Source organism: Paramormyrops kingsleyae, chromosome 1, assembly GCF_048594095.1.
Source record: "Paramormyrops kingsleyae isolate MSU_618 chromosome 1, PKINGS_0.4, whole genome shotgun sequence".
NCBI classification, from domain to species: domain Eukaryota; kingdom Metazoa; phylum Chordata; class Actinopteri; order Osteoglossiformes; family Mormyridae; genus Paramormyrops; species Paramormyrops kingsleyae.
Genome location: NC_132797.1, coordinates 8,314,972 through 8,338,206, shown reverse-complemented (window position 1 = coordinate 8,338,206; position 23,235 = coordinate 8,314,972). Strand labels below are relative to the sequence as shown.

At 42.6% G+C, this 23,235-nt stretch overlaps 1 protein-coding gene across 3 annotated transcripts; it reads right to left on the bottom strand.

Annotated features, from left to right (window-relative positions):
- Positions 1 to 1,248: 1,248 nt before the first annotated feature.
- Positions 1,249 to 16,240, bottom strand: prkcq (protein kinase C, theta). 3 transcript variants are annotated; one of them, XM_072707257.1, is made up of 19 exons: positions 12,535 to 12,909; positions 11,634 to 11,769; positions 11,184 to 11,342; positions 9,063 to 9,262; positions 8,915 to 8,975; positions 8,512 to 8,692; positions 7,819 to 7,850; positions 7,633 to 7,718; positions 6,821 to 6,950; positions 6,545 to 6,654; positions 5,649 to 5,769; positions 5,285 to 5,442; positions 4,943 to 5,116; positions 4,515 to 4,606; positions 4,351 to 4,413; positions 4,005 to 4,143; positions 3,288 to 3,476; positions 2,984 to 3,112; positions 1,249 to 1,890 (listed from the first exon to the last, which is right to left on the bottom strand). In XM_072707257.1, exons 3-19 carry the CDS (start codon positions 11,299 to 11,301, stop codon positions 1,732 to 1,734), a joined length of 2,142 nt encoding a protein of 713 aa, XP_072563358.1. In that variant the 5' UTR covers positions 11,302 to 11,342; positions 11,634 to 11,769; positions 12,535 to 12,909; the 3' UTR covers positions 1,249 to 1,731. The 3 variants fall into 3 exon arrangements, with proteins under 3 accessions (XP_072563358.1, XP_023664613.1, XP_023664615.1); XM_023808845.2 differs by lacking the exons at positions 11,634 to 11,769; positions 12,535 to 12,909 and adding an exon at positions 15,820 to 16,240; XM_023808847.2 differs by lacking the exon at positions 11,634 to 11,769.
- Between the last annotated feature and the right edge of the window lie 6,995 nt (positions 16,241 to 23,235).

The following is a 23,235-nucleotide window of genomic DNA, read 5'->3' as shown; positions in this document are numbered from 1 at the left end:
CATTACTGCCCTCTGGTGGACAGCAATTACTGCAGCGGTATAGCAGACAGCGGGTTCTACCTCAGGGCTGGGGTGAAAATGTGTGGTTGATGTCCTGTGGTAGATGTCATCTCTTTAACCTTGGGCCCAAAGCTTTCAGAGAGAGTCGCCACCACCCATAGTATTACATTAGTGGTTAGATAGCTCAAAAGGTAACACGTTGCTCTCTATTGTTTCGTATTCATTTGACAAACTTCCAGGTTTCTTTATCTTTTGAACAGAAAAAAGCAGAACATTGTCTTTTGTGTTTTTGGCTGGCTGTGCTATTTCACAGCTTTGAGAGGCAGTTGCCCTATCATACAAATGGGTACAAGAATGACGAGAGAGACTTTTTTTCCAACAAATAGTAGATCTGATATGCTGCCTTTGTGTCAGCAACTCGCAACAAAATACACGGCCAAGAATGAACATTTAATCATCAGGGAAGCGTGGTATAGTGGCTTTGAAAATCCCTCTTGTGTTTGGTTGACCCTAACATTCCATGCATACATATTTTAAGATCACAATTTTAGGCAGCTCAGCTGACTTTTACAAAAAAAATATCGATTAAAAATACAACTAATATAGCCATGACGAAAGGGGTTTGAATGGGTCTCATTTCATGTTGAAATCAGAGGCAGGAACTGCAGTCTGAAGAAAGAAGTAAAATATTGATGCAATATGTTTCCTGTGAGACTGTTATTTATATGGTGGGTCATATTTTGAAAATAGCATCCATTTTTCCAGGGTTTAGAAGGCTGAAACAAATGCTGAATTATTCGGAAAAAAGGAGAATTACGACGGGAGTTTGCTAACCAGAAAAGAATCCTTATCCTGCTTACCTGTAAATACATAAACCACAGACATACGCAGACACAGCCGGAGTGCTTTTTGGACCGGTCAAGATTCACGTTTGGTCCTCCAAACACCAAAGAAAAGGGAAACACATGAGGATACTACAGAAAACAGGGGCACTCCCTCCACATAGTCTGCCGGGGTCTGAAGTCACAAGATACACCATGGTTGTATTGCAGGCTACAGCTCCATCTCGCTAAGTTAGATTGCCCTCGATCATAATGAAAGTACCAAATCTCTGCATGCACGGAACACCTGGATTAGTTACAGTTGTTTCTTTGGTGAAAGGCAAGGAATTCTTCAAGTGGGATGCATTGTTTTCTCGATGCTTCTTTCTAACCCCGAGTAGAACCTTGTATAACAGACCATCACACATTCCCAGTTTGAATCCATAACATTTTAATGCAGTACTACAGAGCTTTTGACCAACTGTGATACTTATGGCATATATGGAGATTAGAACTTGGGATCCACAAGGGTGAAAATTACTGAATTTTACCCGTGTTGCCCATATTGTGGTAGTTAAGTTGTGGGGTCACAAATGATAATTTCTCATTCCAATGCAATCAACACTGAAAATTCCTATTCGCCATTAATATTGTGCAAAACCTATTAGCAATTAGTCCAGAGGCTGGGTCTTGTACCCCAAGTTATTTACTCTCGCAATAAACTTTTCTCATCATTTCAGCAAATTTACTACTGCTGATTTCCTCTTCGACTTGAATCCATCATTCTCTTGTATCTCAGTGATTGATCACAGCTGATTACCTCATATTGATGTTGAGAGATGCCTGTGACAAAGGCACAGGCTCAAACGTGCCAGTGACATCGCTTATTAATGCCTTTCAGGGGCATTAATCAGGGGCCCTTGAAGCGCTCCATCCTAGGGGTGACGAAGGAGAAGTCGTGGAACATGGTCTGGTCCACGCTGTTAATTAGTGTGCGGTCCACACAGGAAAGTCGGGGCTTCTCGTTGATGAATTCTCGGTCAAAGTTACTGCAGTCATTTGGGGATTTCTGCAAATGAGGGAGATTGTGTCAGAATTTGCTTTTGGAGTGGACAGGAACCTGAAGCTGTACTTAGTGAGGACGTTCCACCTGACTTCTTCTGTCCTATCTAACTGGCCGAAGCTTTTCCGTTCATTTGAGTGAATTCTCTTCACCTACGGCTCCTCTTTCTTCTGGAGTCCCCCAAGTCTCTGTCCTGGGCCCTATACTCTTTTTACTGTATTTATTGCCACTGGGGTCTATATTCAGAAAATATAATATCGCCTTCCACTGTTTTGCAGATGATGTACAAATTTATCTGCCTCTACCTCTAAGCAGGAATGATTGTATTCAGCCTTTGATCGACTGCTTGAATGAGGTTAAATCTTGGATGAGTAGTAGTTTTTCAAACCTTATTGATAGTTAGACCGAGATTATTCTATTTGGCCATAAGTGTACTGATTGCTTCTCTGGTCTTTTGGACCCTCTTTCTCCTTATCTTCGCGCATCTGTTAAGAACCTAGGTTTGACCTTTGACAGTGCTTTTAAATTTGATAATCAGGTGAGCTCTGTCATAAAAACAGATTTGTATCAATTGAGACTTATAGCTGAGGTTAAAGGTTATCTCCCCCTTAAAGATCTCGAGAAGGTTATCCATGCTTTTATAACCTCCCGTTTGGATTATTGCAATTCATTATATTTTGGAACTGATCAATCACAAATTCACCTTCTGCAGTAAAAGGGCATGTTAGATCTGCCTCAACTCTGGAAACTTTTAAATCTTCTCTAAAGACAAAGATAAGATAAGATCTTTTCTCAATAGCATTTAATTTAGGATGAGTTGGCATAAAATGCTTTGAGTCTGTTGTTTTTCATTTTATGTTTCCTAATTATTATTTATTTTTTTTTACTGTTTTTAATGATATGAATCTATACAGCACTTTGGTCAACCTTGGTTGTTTGAAAGTGCTTTATAAATAAGCTTAGATTTGATTTGATTTATTATCTGTATTAATTGGCATATTATTTGTAATGGCACCTGGTCTTGACATTGAATCGGTGTTAATACCAGTAGGATTCTCCTGCTAGCAATGTGAGGGCGTGTCTCTGAGGGCATCCTTACCACAATTGGTCGAAATGGAGGCTCCACCTGCCGACCCTCCAGCGCAGTCCAGTCCACATCCCGGAAGAAGCTGTGCTGCCGGATATTCCCTTTCACTCCCAGCCGGCGCTCTGGCTCCCGCACAAAGAGCTACAACCAATCATAGCACAGAATTTGACTCAGGCACTGCCCATTGTTTTTCTTTAAACCAATCACAGCAGAGCCAACAGTCAAGTGACAAGCATTTACTTAGTTGCCTGCAGTCAACTGGGATATCAGACAGCAGAATTCTGGAGGATAGCACTGCGAGTGACAGCCGACGAACCTTAACCAGAATGTCATGGGCGTCCATGGAGAGCCAAGGAGGATAGACAGGATCATCTGTGCGAATGGACTGGAAGAGCTCCTCCTCGTCGTGACCATGGAAAGGCGACTGGCCAATTAACATCTCGTACAGCAGGACCCCAAAAGACCACCAATCCACAGAGTACCCATATTTCTGCTCCAGCAGGATCTTGGGAGGGGGTCAGATAACATAGGTATTATTTCCTGCTGCTTGAACTTTTGGATTTCAATTCATACAAAAACAGTTCACAGTGTCTCAGCTTAAGCATCAATGTAATCTACGTGACTGTAGATCAGATAGCTGGCACGTCCATAAATGCATCCAGTTATAATAAACACATATACTGAAGGGTTGCAGTGGTCCTGGCTGCCTTCCCAGGAAGCGCAGTGCACTGTACACACTGGGCAGGATGCTGGACATTACAGGGCCAACACACATATCATGGCATTTTTAGTTTTTTGATTGCAGTCACAGATATGATTAAAATTGGTGGTTCCCACAATAACAGGAATAACAGGAATTTATCACACTGTGGGAACATCTGGTCCCCACACTGTAATTTATACGAAACCCATACACACACAACACACACACCACGCAGGGCAATTAAGAGACCCTAATCCACCTAACCCATATGTCTTTGCCTGGGAGAAAAACACAGGAAGAACATGCTTCACACAATGACAAGGCACTGACCTCGGGTGCGATGTAGTCTGGGGTCCCGCAGAAGGTGGACGTCCGGGCATCTCCATACATGCTCTCCTTACACATGCCAAAGTCAGCGATCTTGATGTGCCCGTCAGCATCCAGTAGCACATTGTCCAGTTTCAAGTCCCTATGGCAACAGAAACACAACATCACCATTGTGATCACCTCCAAAACCAACAATTAGGAGTAGGCTGCTGTCTCACTCTAGGCCTGTTCCAAGACCTCCTGCAGGTCTGTGTCTAACCTATGGAGAGTAGACACTGCTGGCCCAGCTACAATGAACCACGCAGCATACAACAAAGCTCCTAGATTCTCCCATTACCTGCTTGTTTACCTGTATATGATGCCTTTGGAGTGAAGGAACTGGAGACCACATATAATCTCAGCACCATAGAATCTGAAGCCCGGGGCCAGAAGGAGAAAGTGCACATTAGTGTCACCTCTAGATTAGTAAGATCAAAACCAGCAGCAGGCTCTGAAGTTGGAGACTGTACTTACATGGATCTTTGCAGGTCAAACTTTTGGCAGTTCTGTATGTGGAACATCAGGTCACCTCCATTCAAGTACTCCATTACAAAAAACAGATTTTCCTATAGGACAGGTAAACAGTAGTGAAGGACAAAATGACACTTCATGAACCAATTGCTGTATTTTTCGACCCTACATTCATAAAAGGGCACAGAGCATGACCCAAGGCAAACCAAGAGCACCATCTAGTGGGTTCAAAAAATACAGCAAATGGTTCTTCAAGTGTCTTTTTGTCCATCATTAGGTAAATAAATGTTAGTGAACCTGCTGTGCCTATACTTGGACAGTACATGCAGTCTTCTACACAGCTCTATCCTCCAGTAGTTGGCTTTATGAAGGATAAGGGTGGACAATGCAACATAAAGTGAGAGTAAAGCCTTGACCTTTCAGTTTCTTACCTTAGTCTGGAAGGTACAGTATAGGTGTGTGAGGAAAGGATGCTCCCAGGCTAGAGACAAAACCCTCCTTTCCACCATGGTGCACTCAACATCATCGTCCATCAGTACCACATCCTTCTTCAGGGCCTTTATTGCGAAGAACTGATTGTTCGGCTTGAGTTCAGCTAAAAACACCTACCAGTGTAGACAAGGAACCTATGTCATGCACTAACCTTCCATCCTGTTGACCATAAAAGCTAAAAGTACATTGTGCAGCAATGATAAAAAACTATTTCTACTGGAACCAGTACCACTGCAATATATCACTGCTTTAACACTCTTGCCAGTGTTCAATGTGCGGACCTTGCCAAAGCTGCCCTTCCCCAGCATCTTGTGCAGTGTGAAGTCGTCGATAGTGAACTTGTACGCCTCGTTCTTTGGTAAAACAGAGGGCGTCTCCTGGCCTTGTGGGGCGAATTGATCTCCCTCCATGGGTCTGTCCCAGAAGATGCCTGGGTAATCTTTGGGAAGCCAAAAATCTTTTTAGCACTTTATCACCAACACACTCGTAGCATGGACAGTGTTGCCAAGTGATACGGATTACTGGTAATTTGGTTAAAGATATTTATCATATAAGTGAAAATTTGAGCGTTCAGAAAGACGTGGTATTTCAAGACTCCTCTACCACGACCCCTGAACCCAGTACCCAGTGATACTCTCTACATACCTTTCCGGCTTGTAGATGGAGCCACAGATGATGATGTAGTGCCTGACGTCTCTAGGGGGCTTGCCTGTCCGGTCCCTGTGGGGCCACTCCCAAATATGTCAAATCCACGGGAGTTTCGGGCCTAAAGTATTAAGAGGGACCAAAGCAAGGTTTTACTTCAGCTGTCACAACAGCATCTGGTAGCAAGTAACAAGGTTTTTAATAACAGCTTTAATTACCAAACGTGGCCATTCATTATTAGCAAAAATGAAACCAAGGTTCAACCTAGAGGCATAATAACTTTTACTAGAGATGGACAAAATTACGTTTCATGAACCATTTGCTGTATTTTTTTATCCCACTAGATGGTGCTCTTCATTTGTTTTGGGACATGTTCTGCACCCTTTTGAACAGTGAGCACTATTTAGTGGGGTCAAAAATACAGCAGATGGTTTACTAAGCTATTTTCTCCATCACTAATTCTGACCCGGAGCACAGGTGACAGTAAGGAGAGACCCAGAACAGCTTGCCGTTCTGCCTGTGTCATCTTCCTTGTATGACCCGCTGCCTGCCTTCTGGCTGCCTGGCGATTGGAGGGAGCGTTGGCACCGGCTTGTCAGCTCCCCCCTGCTCCCCGTTTGTGTCTCAAAATTTACTGTATCTGACTCTCCCTGCCGGCCCCTGGAGGATGGGCTCCCCCTTTGAGTCTGGTCCCTCCCAAGGTTTCTTCCTTCTAGGGAGTTTTTCCTTGCCACTGTCGCCTATGGCTTACTCACTGGGGGCTTTGGGTGGGGATGCTGTAAAGCGCTTTGAGACGATGTAATGTTGTGATAATGCGCTATACAAAAATAAATTTGTTGTTGTTGTTGTTGTTGTATGTCCTCCCAGTATAAGGGGAGGTCATGCCCAACACTCACCTGCTGGGTGATCCCAATGGTTTGAAGTGTCTCAGCCATCAGCTTTTGATTCACCCCACACAGGTTGGCCACTTTCATCTGGCACTTGTGATGCACATTCATTCCACACTCTGCAAGGATCACCATGTGACTGACTCTCAAGCCCAACCCAGCTGTCACCCATGGGTGAATAATATCATGACATGTCATTCGACTGACCTATCAGGTTCACACCTGAGGGTCTGTCTGATCAAATATGTGCAATGTCATGTGACATATTTTGTGACCAGGTCTCACCTTCACACTTGAGGCCCTGTTTAGCCAGACCCCACAGCAACGTTCCACAGTGCTGACAGAAGCTGGGACTCTTGTAGTTGTACACTTTAAACCTGTGAGGCATGTCGATATTAAACCGCTCCTTGAGGTTCTGGTAGTACAAGAAAACATAAGAACAGACTGTAAAAACATCTGTGACTAAGTAACAGGCAAGAAACCTTGGAAATTATACCTGGTTGTATTTGTTTAGCAGCGAATATGAATGACATCATTACATTCCTTTTCAGAAATCAGGCCGTAGGCACCATAGTGGTTCACAAAGCTAATTTTAGACCCTGAAGGGAATTTGTTCTGATCATTGTTAAAAAGTTGTGTTAAAGTGTCATTTTTCTTTTAATTAACCTACATTGTCAATTTTCTTGGTAACAGGCCTGCAATATACTTAGAATATAGCATCCAGAGTCATGATATCATCGCAATGACTACCAAGAGCACAAAGCATTTCAACTGAAGACTGATGTATCGTGGTCTGTATAGACTGCTACGAATCATCTTTCTGAGAGCCTAGCAAGCAGGGTGTGAAAAACATCCCCCGGGCTGCCTGTGACAAGCACAGCATATAATAGGACTGCAGACCACAGATTATGTGACCTTTGGCTTCCCACATACTCCTGGGAAAAAGTGCATGAAAAAATCTCAACTCATTCATCACACATATCTAAGACATTTCAATTTCATTATAGCACCATGTCACCATGGAAACCACTGTCAAATGCATGCCTCTAGTTGTGCTGGCCCTGTGGTGACCGGTAACACTTCCCAGAGCTGCTCACCATGGTTTCATTTCTGTTGATGGCTGATCCTGTGCAAGTGGCGATCACTTTGTCAATACACTTCTTGTGTATGGCCACACTGCACTCTGAAAAGCCAGGGGGGAGGATGAAAGAGGGGGGAGTTATCGAGAGCACCAAGGAGGCTCTGCTGGCATGAGAATAATGAGGGGGGCTGGTGGCACTCACGTTTACACTGGTAACCCTGCTTATTCAGGCCCCTGGGAGCAAACAACAACACAAAGGGTCAAATGTTCTGGGTGGCACAGTACAAACTATCAATTGTTTTTAACGTCAGGTGTAGGATTGGAGTTCTAAACAAGCTGTTATAGGAAGGTCAGAACTGTTCACAAAGGCTCACAAGCAGCTGATGGGAGTTTTACTTGCATCGAAATGTTCTAAGGGCAGAATGAGAAATGATTGGTTCAGAGAGATAACCAATCAGATTGTAGAGGAGGTGGGTCCAAGCAACTAGAGGAGGCAGGACCAACCAATCAGATGTCTTATTCCTGCCTCCTCTAATTGCTCAGACCAACCTCCTTTACAATATGACTGGTTAACTCTGTGAACCAATCATTTTTCGTTCTGCCCTCAGAACATTTGTGTGTAAGTAAAACTCACACAAGCTCACAAGCACTGGAGAGGGGTATTTGTAAGAGAATGTATTCGAGATTAAAACATAAATTCAACTTTGAATGAGTTTAAATCGTGTCAAAGAAATGACTCGCAATCAAAATCCCACATCACTTTTCATATCCCGATCCAAAAAGCTGGTTATGATAAAATGTAAAAAGATTGTAACTGATTTATCTTCAGTGAGACTAGGAGCAAAGGGGTAAGTCTGTATGTTTCGGTCACATGGTGCATGAAATAAAGGCCCACCATACAAACTCCTGGCAGACAGAGCAGAAGGTCGGTTGTGGGAAGAAGGTGGCTGTGAACTCGTGGCCCTTCACCATGTGGACCTTGGCCTGCTTGATGGCACCGCGTCGCTGGTGGAGAGTGAAGGGCCCTTCCTTAACCGCATCTACTTCATCCTCACCCTTGGTCTTCCCTGTAGCGTCTGGTCAAGAATTCAGCTTTGAGTGATGTGAGTTGTATATCACATGTGACCTTTCACACTGAGATAACAATGTTAAAGGAATAATTGTCTTCAAAAGTCTTTCTGATGCATGTCTACACTACTCTTGAAGAAGAAGATACAAAATAAGACAAGAAAGACATTTGATAAAGATGGATTACCAGAAAACAGCTCACTGACGCCTCGCTAGCATTTCAAACTCACCACTCTTCTCCAGGAAGTACCTGGCCTCCATCATCAAGCGACCCACTGGTTTCAGCTCCACCTGGTTTTGCAGAGGAAGTCAGATAAAATCCTGCTTACCATCTCTCCCCCTGTCACCTAGATCTTCAGCCAGCCCCCTGATACTCACCCAGATCTCCAGCTTGCCATTCTCTTTCTTGCAGCGTGTAGCAAGGACGTCCAGCTGCATTGTGGCTTCAGACTTGAATTGCGCCATCTTGTCTGTGACCACCACATGCATGACACGGCCTTTGTGGATGTGGGCGTCAAATGTGCTGTTCCATCGTGGGAACATGGTGGGTTTGTTTTGCTTGTAAATCTGCCCCTTCTCTGTTTTCAAGGGTGTGGGGCATTGGGGAAAACAACTTGGGGTCATCAAATGTCAGATGTGGAATCCAGTCTTTAGGCATTCTCTACATAACCTTCATCAACCTTCATCACCCTCCCTGTCTGGATAGAAGCAGCATCCCAGTAATGCTGATGTAGAGATAAATTTTACTAAAGGGAACATTCATTAAGTAATGAACTCAAGAAAATATGGATTCAAATTTTAGTAATTTAAATTAAGGAATTAACCAACACACTCTTGATGCCTCAACATAGCATGTAGCAATGCAGTAGCAGTCTCAATTTTCAAAAGTTGTCTTCCTTCCTACGTCACACAATTTCTAATTTTCAGCCAGTCTCTCTGGCTTTTCAAATTACGGAGACACGGCCTTTGACGTCCTTGCTTATGCGATGTAGGTAAAACAGCCAATCAGCCATCTTGATGCAAATCACCTGACAAAGAGCTGATCATTGGGCCCACCTACATGCTAACTTTTAAAGTAAAGTGGTACCTCGGTTCTCGAACTCACTAGAACTCGAATTTCTTGAAAGTCGAACAAACCAGTTTCACCTAGAACTCGATCTGAATATCAGAAGTCGAACCGTGAACGCTGACGTAATATAAATTGTATGCGCCAGCAAATGAGTCATACTACAATGCAATTCTTACTTGAATGCTTTCTTCACACACTGGACGATTAACCAAATAAAGCAGCGCAACATTACAATTACTAACAATAAATAAACCACTAACTTACGTGTAGTATTAGAGTATTTGTCATTTATTTAAACTTTATTTTACTAGTTAAATTGAAAACCAGTTCTCACTGCTTTACGTGATATTCGGGAGAAATAGCAGATTACGCATCGGAACTGTCTGGGATACAAACGTCATGCGTGTAACTAAACTCTTCAGCCAATAACGGCACAGGCGTGTTGTCACGGAGTCGGTTCCCAGTTTGTGCAGCCGGGTGAAGGGTCGTAATGCATCTAAGCATAATGTATTGCGTCAGAATCAGAATACGTTGCTTTAAGCCAGCGCTGAAAGCAAGTCGAACGCAGCCAATGACCAGACTGGGGAAACAAACTGAAACGCGAACTTAATACAGAGGACTGAAAACAACAAGAACAGCTGATCACATGGGGATCCCACACGAGGTTAACGAGGGGGAGTGGCACACGGAAGGAGCGGACGATCAGAGCAGGACAGGGGTAATGTTGGGATAAGATCTTTATCGTTTTGGAAGCCATTAAGAAAAAAATGCTCATCTTGTTTTATCCTGTTCATTTTGTGTTTAAATGCTAAAAAAATCTAACTTTTTAGGATTCGGTCCGGAGTCCGGAACGGATTAAGTGTATCTACAATGTAACGCAGCTATTTGTGAAGATATATGTGTTTTCCAGGAAGAGCACTGAGGGAATCGCCGGAGAGTGGTAACGTCATTAATTAACAGTAGATGTCTATATCATAAGTTATAAAGTCTGAGAACTAAATGATAATATCCACTTGTGCATGAAAGCAAGAATGATGTTTATTTCTCAACCCTTTATTAACCTGTGGTCACCTCACCGCTTTACTGTGGCCATGGGCACAAACCAAGGCTCAGCTGTGATGTAGCACACACTCTGTTTTCATGACTTCATACCACAGTTGAAAGAAATGTGTTTTAGGTGAAGCTGTGACTGATTCACCCACGGTGCAAGACTGAATGTCTGCGTAAGCTTTGGAGATTTTCATCTAGTTTGGCCAACCTGTGTTCCCCTGGACAACCTTTTCTCAACCACAACCCTTAAGATTAGCATTTATTTCTTTTATTGTATCATCAGCTCTTTTACCAATAATAAGTACAAGAAAATTAGATCTGGACTAGGTCTATACGCAGGATGTAACACTGGAGGCTTCCAGAACCCCCTAAGGCCTCACCTGTCTCCACCACCTCCTTGATGTACACAACACAGTATGGCTTCAGCTTCTCTTCGTACTGCGCCACTCCCGGATCCATCTCAAAGTTCATGAAACTGATTCTCAGGAAGGGGGACATGATGCCGTCGTCACGACACAGCAACTTAGGAGCCTGCAAATCTGGATGGTGAATCAGAAAGAGAGAGGGACGGATTCATTCACTAAGAAGCTTCCCTTCCCACATGAAGGAAGCGGACTTGAGAGAGAGAGAGAGAGAGAGAGAGAGAGAGAGAGATAAGTGAAGATATATGCACCTAGAACGTAACAGAGGGAAAGCCAGAGAGATTTGGGAGAAAGAGAAAAAGAGAAGAGTGAACAAAAGAGGTAATAGAGAGAGAGAGAGAGAGAGAGAACAAAAACAATAGGAGAGTAGCTCAGGAGCACAAGAGCTTCCAGGCAGCAGATGCTCACAGAAGGTTCCCTGTCCTTCAGTGTGGAGTTCGGGCCTGAGCTCTGCAATAAAGAGCCTCCTCACAGCTTCCAGTGATGGGGCTGGTCAGCCGAATAACTTATGATTTGCGATAAAATGCTGTCCTGATGCCTCCCTCTTAGGTCATTTGCAATAAACACAAACAGACACACATACATATACAGCTACGCCTTTGCTGATGTTTCTTTGTCAACTTAACGCAGTTTATCATTCACATTCACTTTCTGTTCAATGTAAAAACATATTACCACAAAGAAACTAAGGTTACTAAAGGCACATCCTATGACTAATATATAGGCCTACATTTTAGATATTTTAAATTATTCTCATTCGTAAAAACAAAAATACCGATATTATGGCGCCCTGTTAATGGTGGATGTTGTTACAGTTTTGCAAAATTCTACCAAGGGAAACCGCACAGGCGATGCCCTAGCTGAGGAAACAGATTCCGCCTCCGAGGCTGTTCTCGCTGCAGATCTCACATACACACATTTTTTATCGCGGAGCGGAAAAGATGACTGGCTACGCGCATGCGACAGCAGCCTTTCCACGCCCGGAGCGCCGGGCCGGGGAGCGCCGGACACACGCGGCGGAGCTGCGGTGCGCGTCTGCGGGGGGGGTCCCGGAGCGGTCCCACCGGTACGCGCGTACACTGACGCGCATTTCCCATCTGCCAGTAATGTGATTCAAAAAGTTCCTGTTTCCAGGTGGTTTCTCTTAAGCGTATCTTATACAATACTCGCCAGAACTCGCGTAACCGGCAGAATAACAATAACGTTTTACATTATTGTATTGAAATAATTTTACATTATTTCAGGTCCATTGCATGATTGCATGATCTGGGTTTTATTCAAACATCACAGATATAAGAAACGCCTTTACCTTTTTCTCCTTTTTAGCCTCACGTTATTTTCAGTTTTCTGTCTTGAAAATGTCTTTTCGTAATTAGTCGGTAAGCAAAAACTTTTTTTTTTTTTTTAATTAAGCTGTATGTAAGAAATTCGATATGAGTGATAACGCTCGCATTTGCGAGACGAGTTGTTTGTTAACACTTCCGTCTGCTGGTAAATGACAGCTCGGTAACCACACTTCCTGTGTTTAGTTACGAAAAATGTCACAGGTGGATGTCACCTAACTGTCTTCAAATACCCCAAAGAGACAAAAAATGAGAACGTCCTTTTGAAAACTTTTCCAGTGTCTTTCAGTGTTATTCGTGGTCACATCTAACGTTTAAGTGCAACGTTGACTTTCAAAAAAATACTTAACATTACTTAAACGTGAAAAAATTTAAACCGTTCATGAGATTGAAATAAAAGCTACCAAACATTATTAAAACCCAGATTGATATATATTTACAGACGTACCAAACAATTTCAATATTAGGCTATTATATAACGACCTGTTACGTTCGACAAAACCATAGACCCATCCTTAGATCCTGTCGACAGTTCGATGGTCAAACGTTGCTTAATTTATAAATCTAACTGACGCAAATATGTATACTATGTTTCCAATTCCAATTTTTCCAAGTCACCAGCACCCGTTTTTAAGGGTCCTACTTATTTAATGGCAGGTTTCTAACAAACCTCCCACTCAGAAAGAAGAAATCTAAAGATTCCTCTTTTATGATTCAATTTTAAGTCAGAATCACATTCCTGTGTAGTTTCCAGTGTTGCCACATTTATTCTGACCTGCTGCTTTTAACATTAAGTTCTTATGTCTTTTGTTTCCCATGGCTTCTGGATCTGAAGACAATGAACATAAGGAATAGAAGACACAACATAACCTTTTATCTGTCAGGAGCTTGCAGGTCACCGCCTGCAACTATTACCCACTTTGCTATTTTTAATTATTTCAAGGTCCTCTATGTAAAATACTTATAAATTTGCATTTCCCCCCTTTTTTTCTCCAGGAGCTATTTTCAGTTCTGTCTCATGGTCAGCAGTAACTACCGAACTACTAATTCTGGTGTGATAAATCACCCGAAGACATATGATTACATGGCACAGTGCCTAAAACTGTTCTTGCCTCTTTCTGTCTTTGTAATTTTTTTTCATATTCCCACCTTCCTAGTGACATACGTATCGTTTGATTGGCCAAAGCAGCAGTCAATCGATGTCGCAACTCTGACAGCCCGTTTCTGAAAAAAAAAAAAAACTCACAGAGATGAAGTTTCGCTCTTCAGAAATCTCTCTTTAACTCCAATCGCGCACGGAATGAGAGACCATATCCTCTAGGTCAGGTCCAATATGACACTGTCTTGATCCAGCCTTAATCTGAGCAGAGTTACACCCATCCATCCCATAACTGCTTATCCAGTACTGGGTCAGAATGTAAACAAAGTCAATTTGAAAAGAAAAACACTTTATTCAGTAGTTTGGAGTCAAACAGAACATAAGCATTTAGTCATCCACAGTAATGTATATAGTCAGTGAGATGAAAATACTATACATTCAATGCATTGCAAGTTGATATAGCTTCACCCACATGGATTGTGTACATCTACGCAAACATCATGCATGCATGGAGCATTTGTTTTTAATGGTGCTCACTGATCATCATTATGCCTGATAAATATTTGATCTATCACTTATGATCACCGTGTACTTTATTCACTCACTGTTCTTTCATTGTAAACCTGTGTGCCTGTAATCAGAAGGTTGCCGGTTCAAACCCAGCCTCAGCATGTCTGTGGGTCCTTGAGCAAGGCCCTTAACCCCCAGCTTTCTGGGTGCCGCTATGGGTGGCTGCCCTTCGCGGGCATCTTACTCTACTAAGAGCAAGTTGAGGGAGGTGTAAAGACAATTTCCCCACGGGGATTAATAAAGTATCAATTATAATTTGTTGATGCAATAAATGCGCAACCAAAGCTGCTGCAGTTCCTTAGTCAGGAGGTGCCTGTGAACCATGCGGTAACAGAACTATGTACAACATATACAGCTTTTCATTCATTATGTTCTGCATAAGCTGTTTTTAAGGTCTTGTATAAACTTTATTGGTTTCACTGTATGCTTGCATGATTTTAAACAGCCAGACCTGTCTAACATCTCATGAATGGACTGTGGAACAGTTTCATGAGCTCAGAAATGCTGCTGGGTCTTCCTGCCCGAAGACCAAGTCTCCTGTCCTAAGGGTGCATGAAACCATACACTCCCAGGTGAACATTATTCCACCTCACACATTGTCCTCAGTCTCTTTAAACTTCAGAACCACTGCAGAGATTGCAATGTATTAGTTAAACCATTAATAATTTTGAAAAAGCTATACTCTCATATTACTTCAACTACATGACTGTGTTTCGCTATAATAAATCACAAATTAATAACCGTCCCCATGGTTATAAGTAGATAGTTTTGCATCTGATATATTTTTCCTGTATAGTTTGGGGGGGATCTATTTTTAGACAAAATACAGATGTTTAATTTAAAGTACTCCTTCTTCTTTGTAGAAAATGTTTAATTGTTATTTAAGAAAGGGGCTCACTCAGGTGAACAGTAAGATGACAAAGGACAGAATGTCACTTAAATCCATAAATTTCCTGACATTATTAAGCTAGTTACCAGTTCCGTCTACAGATAATCACGTCACCTGACACGGGCCCCCATTACAGAAACATAGTGTAGTATTACCGTGCACACCAGCGAAACCAAAATGTAAAATAAGTATGTTAAATACTGATATTACGTTAACTTATCATTAATAGATCGTGACGCCTATTTTGTCTCAAGCAGTTACTATATTTGTTACTATATCTGTTAGGTATGTAAACCTTTATGAACTACTGAAGGACCGTCACAAATAACACAAGTTAATTACTGATCTCATATGTGTTCATCATTAATGAATCATGATGCATCTTTCATCCAAAGCAGTTACTATATTTGTTACTATATCTGTTAATTTTGTAAATCTTTGTGAACTGCTGAAGGAACAAGTAGCCTAATGAACAACACATGCGAAATACTGATCTCATGATTGTTGATCATTATTCAATCTTGACGCATCTTCTATCTCAAGTAGCGACTATATTTGCGCATAATTTGTACTTCAGTAGTAACTGAGTTATTACTAAGTATTTGTGCCCCGTCAAGTAAAGTGTTACCGAAATTTCTAACCATAATCTAATAAATCTTTAAAGACAAATCTTAAAAATAGGCCTAAGCTTACCTTAAAAACAACTTCGGAAGAATAAAAGTCAGGAACAGCAATGAAACTCAAGTCGCCCTTGAGTAATCTTCCAGTTGCAGCATATTTTAGTGTTTTTCTCTGGTGCTAGCGATGCACCCCTCGGTTTGACTGTCGGAGCGGTAACTCGACCTCAGGTCTGCGCAGCCCCGCCTCCCCGAAGGAGAATGCGGTGACAGCTTGTACGCTTTAATCCACAGCGTCACGTTCAACAGGTAGCTATGATTTTGTAATCAGATACAGGACCTTTGATAAAGGTGACAGAACTGTAATTTTAAAAAATATTTGGGAACACTCTAGTTTGTTAATATTTGTCATGGTATTCAGAATCCCTCTTGCATATTCTCTAAACAGATCAATAAATGAACGGTTCGCGAGGACCCGTGCGAGTACCAAAAGATAAGGCGGGGGTGTGGGACTGCCTCTTTTGCGCCTGAAAGTCTTCTGATGTTATATCGCCAAACGGAAAGTTCCGCCCTCGTACTATGATGTAGATGCCATGTACGCCGACGCAGTAGAAAATGTCAACACACACAGGTTTTCTCAACGCTGAACTGGCCTGGCGTCTAAGTGCTGCTGGATCTGCTTCTTGGTTGAAGGGCTTTTCAGAAAGTTTACTATGAACTTTCTATATTTATTTGAAAATATGAATGTTGCGTTGACTTTTGTCATGTTGTAATAATGTGTAATTACTGCCATTTTCTTTTCATAGGAAGTCATATAGTCATAAGAGTAACCGCTGCATCTTAGCATTCGAGATTTAATCAGCTCCACCTAAATTATGATTCAGTTTTATATCAGTTCAATTTAGTTTAATATAGCGCTTTTAACAACAGAGTCGCCCGAGGCGCTTTACACTGGGTGTGTCGTGATTCAACATCCTTAACACAGAATAATACAAAAACAGGAAAAAGGCAGCACAGAAAAATGACAATAAAAACAGTCTTCGTTTTGTACTGTGTGTCATATGTGCATAAAGGTCACTGGTGCATTTATTTGTACCAATTTATTTTTCATTACACATCTTCCAAACCCTGTTCAAGTTCGTGGTGTGTGTGTGTGGGGGGGGGGGGTTTCCCACAAAAATAATACAACTACAGAAAGAAAGTGATGGAGGAATTTGTCTGAAAAACATAAATGTCTTTTCATAGGTTTTCCTCATTTAAGTGGAATTACACATACTTTATGTGGAACATTTACATTGACTTGTAACATGGCCTAATTAAAGGTGTAAAGAGATTTGAGGCCTTGGTCTGTACAACCTTGTATAAAGCTTCATAAGAGTATTTATACTGTAAATACATTCCCTTTGTGGTGCAGACATGTAAGGGCAGCATGTAGCTCAGTGGGCTAAGACCCTGTGTCTGTCATTAGAAGGCTGCTGGTTTGAGCCCAGTCTCTGCGTAATAGTCATACAGTATCTATGGGCAACTGCTGAGCTTGTGCTTACCTCCATGTTTGTGATGGAGAGCAAGGTGTGGTAGGTGAGAAAAGAATCTCCCCACAGAGATCAACAAAGTCTCTTCATTACAAACGATGAACATTCTGGATACATGAATGAACTCATAGAAGCACTAGTCAACTCAGTTCGGAATAAGTTAACGGCGTGCTGTTTAATCCAGTTAATACGAACCCAATGCAGTTTATTGATCCTTGTGCGTGCAGCAGCAAAAACGTACATTAACTTACATGTAATGACAAATGGACAGGGTGTAAAGACAGTGCCAACAAGTAATCATAGGGAGGTAAAGTACAGAGAGTATGCAGCACTGAGAAAAAGGACATTGTGATACTACAGAAATATTTAAAGATACGAATAATAAATTAGCAGATGTGTGTCTGCAATTATAACAAATAGAGCTGGACCTTTACTGTAAGGAGAGAGGATGTTTCCTGTTATGGCTGGGGGGGGACGGTGGGACGGGGGGGGGGGGAGAAGGCAATTGGTGTCTGGCTGTAACAGACAGGAAGGATCCCCAGTAGCATTTTTTAGCGCATCGTGGTGGAATGAACCGCTGGCTAAATGTGCTCCAGCATAGCGCCCCCTGAAGCCCACGGGCAGAATTGTTCACTGTATTGTCCATTTTTGCCAGCATCCTCTTCTCTGCCACTGCCTCCAGGAGGTCCTGGTTCAGGTTCAGTCCTGTGCTGAGCTGGACTTCCTGATGGACAGAGCTGATGTCACTTCCCCAGCAGGTACAATGTAAAAAAAAAAAAAAAGAAATAAACACACTGGCCACCGTGGAATGATTAAACGTACACAGCAGCTTGCTACACATGTTACTCAGGTACTCGTACCCCTGCACCACCTCCACTCCCCCCCGGATGGTGACTCGTCTCAGGGGCTCCATTTTGCCGGAAGTCCCACCAACAGCTCCTTTGTACGCTGATATTGAGCTGCAGGTTGTTCTTCCTGCACCTACTAGTCCTCTGCACTCTGACTCATCTACGTTGTTGATGTGTCCTACAATGGAGTCGTCATCACAGTTGTTGTTCTGGAAGTCCGACGTGTAGAGAGTAAACAGGAAGGGAGACAGGACTGTTCCCTGAGGTGCTCCAGTGTCACTCACCACCATCTCCGACACACAGTCCCAGTGCTTCATAATGGAGGTGCTCCATGATCCAGACTGTGGAGGCATCAAGCTGCGATATCCTGAGTTTGTTCTCCAATCAGAGAGGCTGGATGGTGTAAAAGGCACTGAAGAAGTTAAAGAACATGATCCTGGGGTATCGGCTTTGTCTGGGATTGTCTGATATTTTATGAGGACAAGCAAAAAGGGTGAAAAGCTAGTGTCTCGAGTCAGTCAGTCTTCAATGATCTAACTTTCACCCTTCATGAATTAGACATTTTTAGCATTTCCTACATTCTACTTTCGACACTGTTTTAAGGCACAAGAAATTTGTAGGTGCAAATCTTATTTGTGAATGGTCACTGAACGACTGGCTGTAATGATCATTATTCGCCGCCCAGCCTGCAGATGGAGCCACAGACAATGACGTGGTGCCTGATGGCCCTGGGGGGCTTGCCTGTCCGGTCCCCATGGGGCTACTGTCTGGCCAGCGTTGCCCTATGTCATTTGACCAGTTCACACCATGTGACACATCATGTGGCCAATTCCTAACGACATATTTCCTTTCTAGCCAGACCCCATGGCAGTGCTCCTTACAGGTGATAGACGATACTGTACCTGTACACATTAAACTTGTGTGGTACCTGTCATCTTTTAAAAAGATGTGTTTAACTGCCATCCCTGCATTAAAAAAAACCTCCATTACCATTTTTCCTTGTGTACAAACTAAAAGGACAGTAGAATACGAAAAACATAACATTATTCCATCATAGTTACTGCCAAGAGCACAAAACATTTCACAAAAGACTGACTCACTGTGGTCTGTATAGACTGCTATAAATCATCTTTCTGAGAGACATCTTAGCAGACAAGGTGTGAAAAACATTACCAGGCTGCCTGTGACAACCACGGTGTACACTCACCTAAAGGATTATTAGGAACACCATACTAATACGGTGTTTGACCCCCTTTCGCCTTCAGAACTGCCTTAATTCTACATGGCATTGATTCAACAAGGTGCTGAAAGCATTCTTTAGAAATGTTGGCCCATATTGATAGGATAGCATCTTGCAGTTGATGGAGATTTGTGGGATGCACATCCAGGGCACGAAGCTCCCGTTCCACCACATCCCAAAGATGCTCTATTGGGTTGAGATCTGGTGACTGTGGGGGCCATTTTAGTACAGTGAAGCACTGTCATGTTCAAGAAACCAATTTGAAATGATTCGAGCTTTGTGACATGGTGCATTATCCTGCTGGAAGTAGCCAGGATGGGTACATGGTGGTCATAAAGGGATGGACATGGTCAGAAACAATGCTCAGGTAGGCCGTGGCATTTAAACGATGTCCAATTGGCACTAAGGGGCCTAAAGTGTGCCAAGAAAACATCCCCCACACCATTACACCACCACCACCAGCCTGCACAGTGGTAACAAGGCATGATGGATCCATGTTCTCATTCTGTTTACGCCAAATTCTGAATGTCTCAACAGAAATCGAGACTCATCAGACCAGGCAACATTTTTCCAGTCTTCAACTGTCCAATTTTGGTGAGCTCGTGCAAATTGTAGCCTCTTTTTCCTATTTGTAGTGGAGATGAGTGGTACCCGGTGTGGTCTTCTGCTGTTGTAGCCCATCCGCCTCAAGGTTGTGCGTGTTGTGGCTTCACAAATGCTTTGCTGCATACCTGGGTTGTAACGAAAATCCCAGTAACTGAGCAGATTATGAAATACTCAGACCGGCCCGTCTGGCACCAACAACCATGCCACGCTCAAAATTGCTTAAATCACCTTTCTTTCCCATTCTGACATTCAGTTTGGAGTTCAGGAGATTGTCTTGACCAGGACCACACCCCTAAATGCATTGAAGCAACTGCCATGTGATTGGTTGATTAGATAATTGCATTAATGAGAAATTGAACAGGTGTTCCTAATAATCCTTTAGGTGAGTGTATAATAGGACAGTAGACTGCAACTTCTTTCACCTTTGGTTTCCACACATCCTTGGGACAAAGTGAATATAGACAATTTTCCCAGCTCAGTTTTGTACCTATCTGGAATGTATAATTTCTTTGTCTCCATAGCACCAGAATTCACCATGGAAATGACAGAGAAAAGCTGTGTCTCTAACTATACCATCGGAAAGTTGCCGTGGCCCTGTGGCAGCCTCTGAAGCTTCCTGGGTTGCCCTTCACAGTTGATGGTCGATCCTGTTTGACTGGCGATTGTTTTCTTCATGCGTTTCTTGTCAATCATTTGATAAAGGTGCCAGAAGTTTTAGGTGCTGCCTCCTCACCACTGCAGTGCTGGGGGTTTCATGCTCGTCTTCACTGTGTTTGCGTGGCGTTTCCAGGTCACCCTCATGTCATGTTGGTTTCCTTCGCATACATGCATTTATGCCAGTCGGGGTCTAAATTGCCCCACAGTGTAATATCACTCCATCCAGCCTTGTGGCCTGTACTGTGCAAGACAGATTCCAGGCCTTATCAGGATCCTGTTCTAGATAAATGGCTGGAAGATGAATGGACAGAAACTTTTCAAAAACTATGGGAAGATTCCTAGTTAATAATACTGCATAACCATCCGTTCCTCCATCCATCCATCCAATAAATTTTTATAAGGTGTCCCAAATAAGATCTTCTTCTAAAATGTCCTAATGTTTATTCATTTGAGTTGTTATACCATTATTACACAAATAAAGATATTTTCTTATCATATTTATCACTCTAAAAATGCCTAATATGAACATACTGTTTTATACTGTTGCCAAATAAAGGATTTTGTTCAAACTAAGGAATGTGCTTCGGATATTGGTGTTTTCAGTCAGGAGGACAGCGAGCAGCGTGGCTAAGCATGTAGCAGATTGAGAGGCTGGAGCGCAGGTTATCCGCCGCTTTTCAGTTACCTTCTTGACCATGTAACAACAAGGTTCTGTTTGCTTGTTTTGTGTCTACAGAGCATTGTTAGATATTTGCTGTATAAGTTTGCAACAAATACATACGGCAGTCCCTGCAGATTGCCGAAACCGCGGATAATAGAGAACCATCCGCAGATGCCACGCAGCCAGCCATGTGACTTCCGTGTACTTAAATATGGCGACTGATGAATTTCACAAAGTAAGACATTAAAACATTAAACAGGCCTAGAACAATAATTAGCACTTTCACATTATTTGCATATAATTAAACAGTACTGTAAGCTACAGTGCTGTACTCTCCCGCATGAGATGGATTCTGACGTTTTAGACTAATTCGCAAGAGACAATAGGGCAATGAAAAAAGGCCATGTACGTATCAAGGGATGACGGAACAATGAAAATCATGTTTTTAAACCCCTCAAATGACAAAGGAACAATGAAAAAACATACTGTTAAACATTTTACAATATTTTTATTCTGTGATAAACCAAAATTACCAGAAACTCTTGTTACTGAAACCGTGCAGGTGGCAACATGCATGTCCCCCCTGACCCTCGTGCCCGCCATATATACATATTCTACTTGGTTCTGAAATAAATATACTACTGTTATTATTATTATAATTTAGAGTTATATATGCGGGCTAAAATTTTATGCGCTGGGAACAGACGAAACACAGACGTTAGCACATTTTCTTGACAAACTCTTAACGCGGGTGCGCCCCTGTTTGAGTCGCTTCAGTTGGGGAAATCCGTTCCCCCTGCTTCAATCAGAAAGACAGTGTTCCTAAAGGATATTGCTGATTGTGTTTACTCTGCGACAGGTACATATGTCTTTCAGTAACTTTCAGTCACCACTTATACCAGGAATTGGGAAAATCCCCCACCCGTTACTGGCTGTGGAAATATGAGGGGTGACAGGAAGTCATTCGGCGACATGATTACATGTATATAAACTACTGTTATCGGTACTGGGGTACAGAGTTGCTGCATGTTTGTTTTAGCAGATGCAACGAAGCATCCTCGATTTCAGGAAATAAAGTTTCCCTCTCATATTTGGGCAAAGAAGTATGTGAGATGGCTGAAAGTCATTCAGGTACACAACTACATGTGCCTAAACTAATATTATTAGTACTGAGGTTCAGACTTGCTGTGTGTCTTTTTTAGTATGGCAACCATATATTCTAGCCTTAAGGTAATAACGTTCCCCCTCGGTTTCCTGCAATTAAGTCAGAATAAACAACATTACATCGATCATCATGCATACTATACGTCATGCCCTTCAAACAATACTAGTTTCCTTTATTTTACCAGCAAAAACCAATTACCAGCGATTTAAATAGTTTATCTTTAAATAATACACAAATATCGGAAAGACAGGTGATATTTTTGCATAAATGTTTGTTTCTCTCAGCACATTAAAGACACTGAGAAAAACATGAACATGACTATAATCAAATAACACGACTTCAAATCAGCGCGCAAGAGCGGGAACATCGACCTACCTCTGGCGCGCAGATGTGGATGTCATCCTCTAACTACAGTGGGATGACATCATGATTCACATTGTCAGCCTCCCTAGCAAGCTCCCTACAGTCCTTAAGCGGGAGGTTAGCTAACGCCCCCCGCAAGTCTGCGGGCAGCTGTTGCATGAAAAGCTCTCTGAAAATAAAGCAGGGCTGATGGTCACCTAGGAGAGCTAGCATGTGATCCATCAGCTCCGAGGGCCGTGAATCACCCAGCCCGGGCAGCGCGAGCAAGCGGCGCGCGCGCTCTGTCTCGGAAAGCTCGTAAGTGCCCAGCAACTCGTGTCGAGGCAGTCTGTTATGGTGGCCAGCGGTTCCGGTGGCGTTTTGTGGTGGCGAAGGTGTCCACCCCCCTGCTGGGCGCCGATTTTTTATGTGCCAACAACC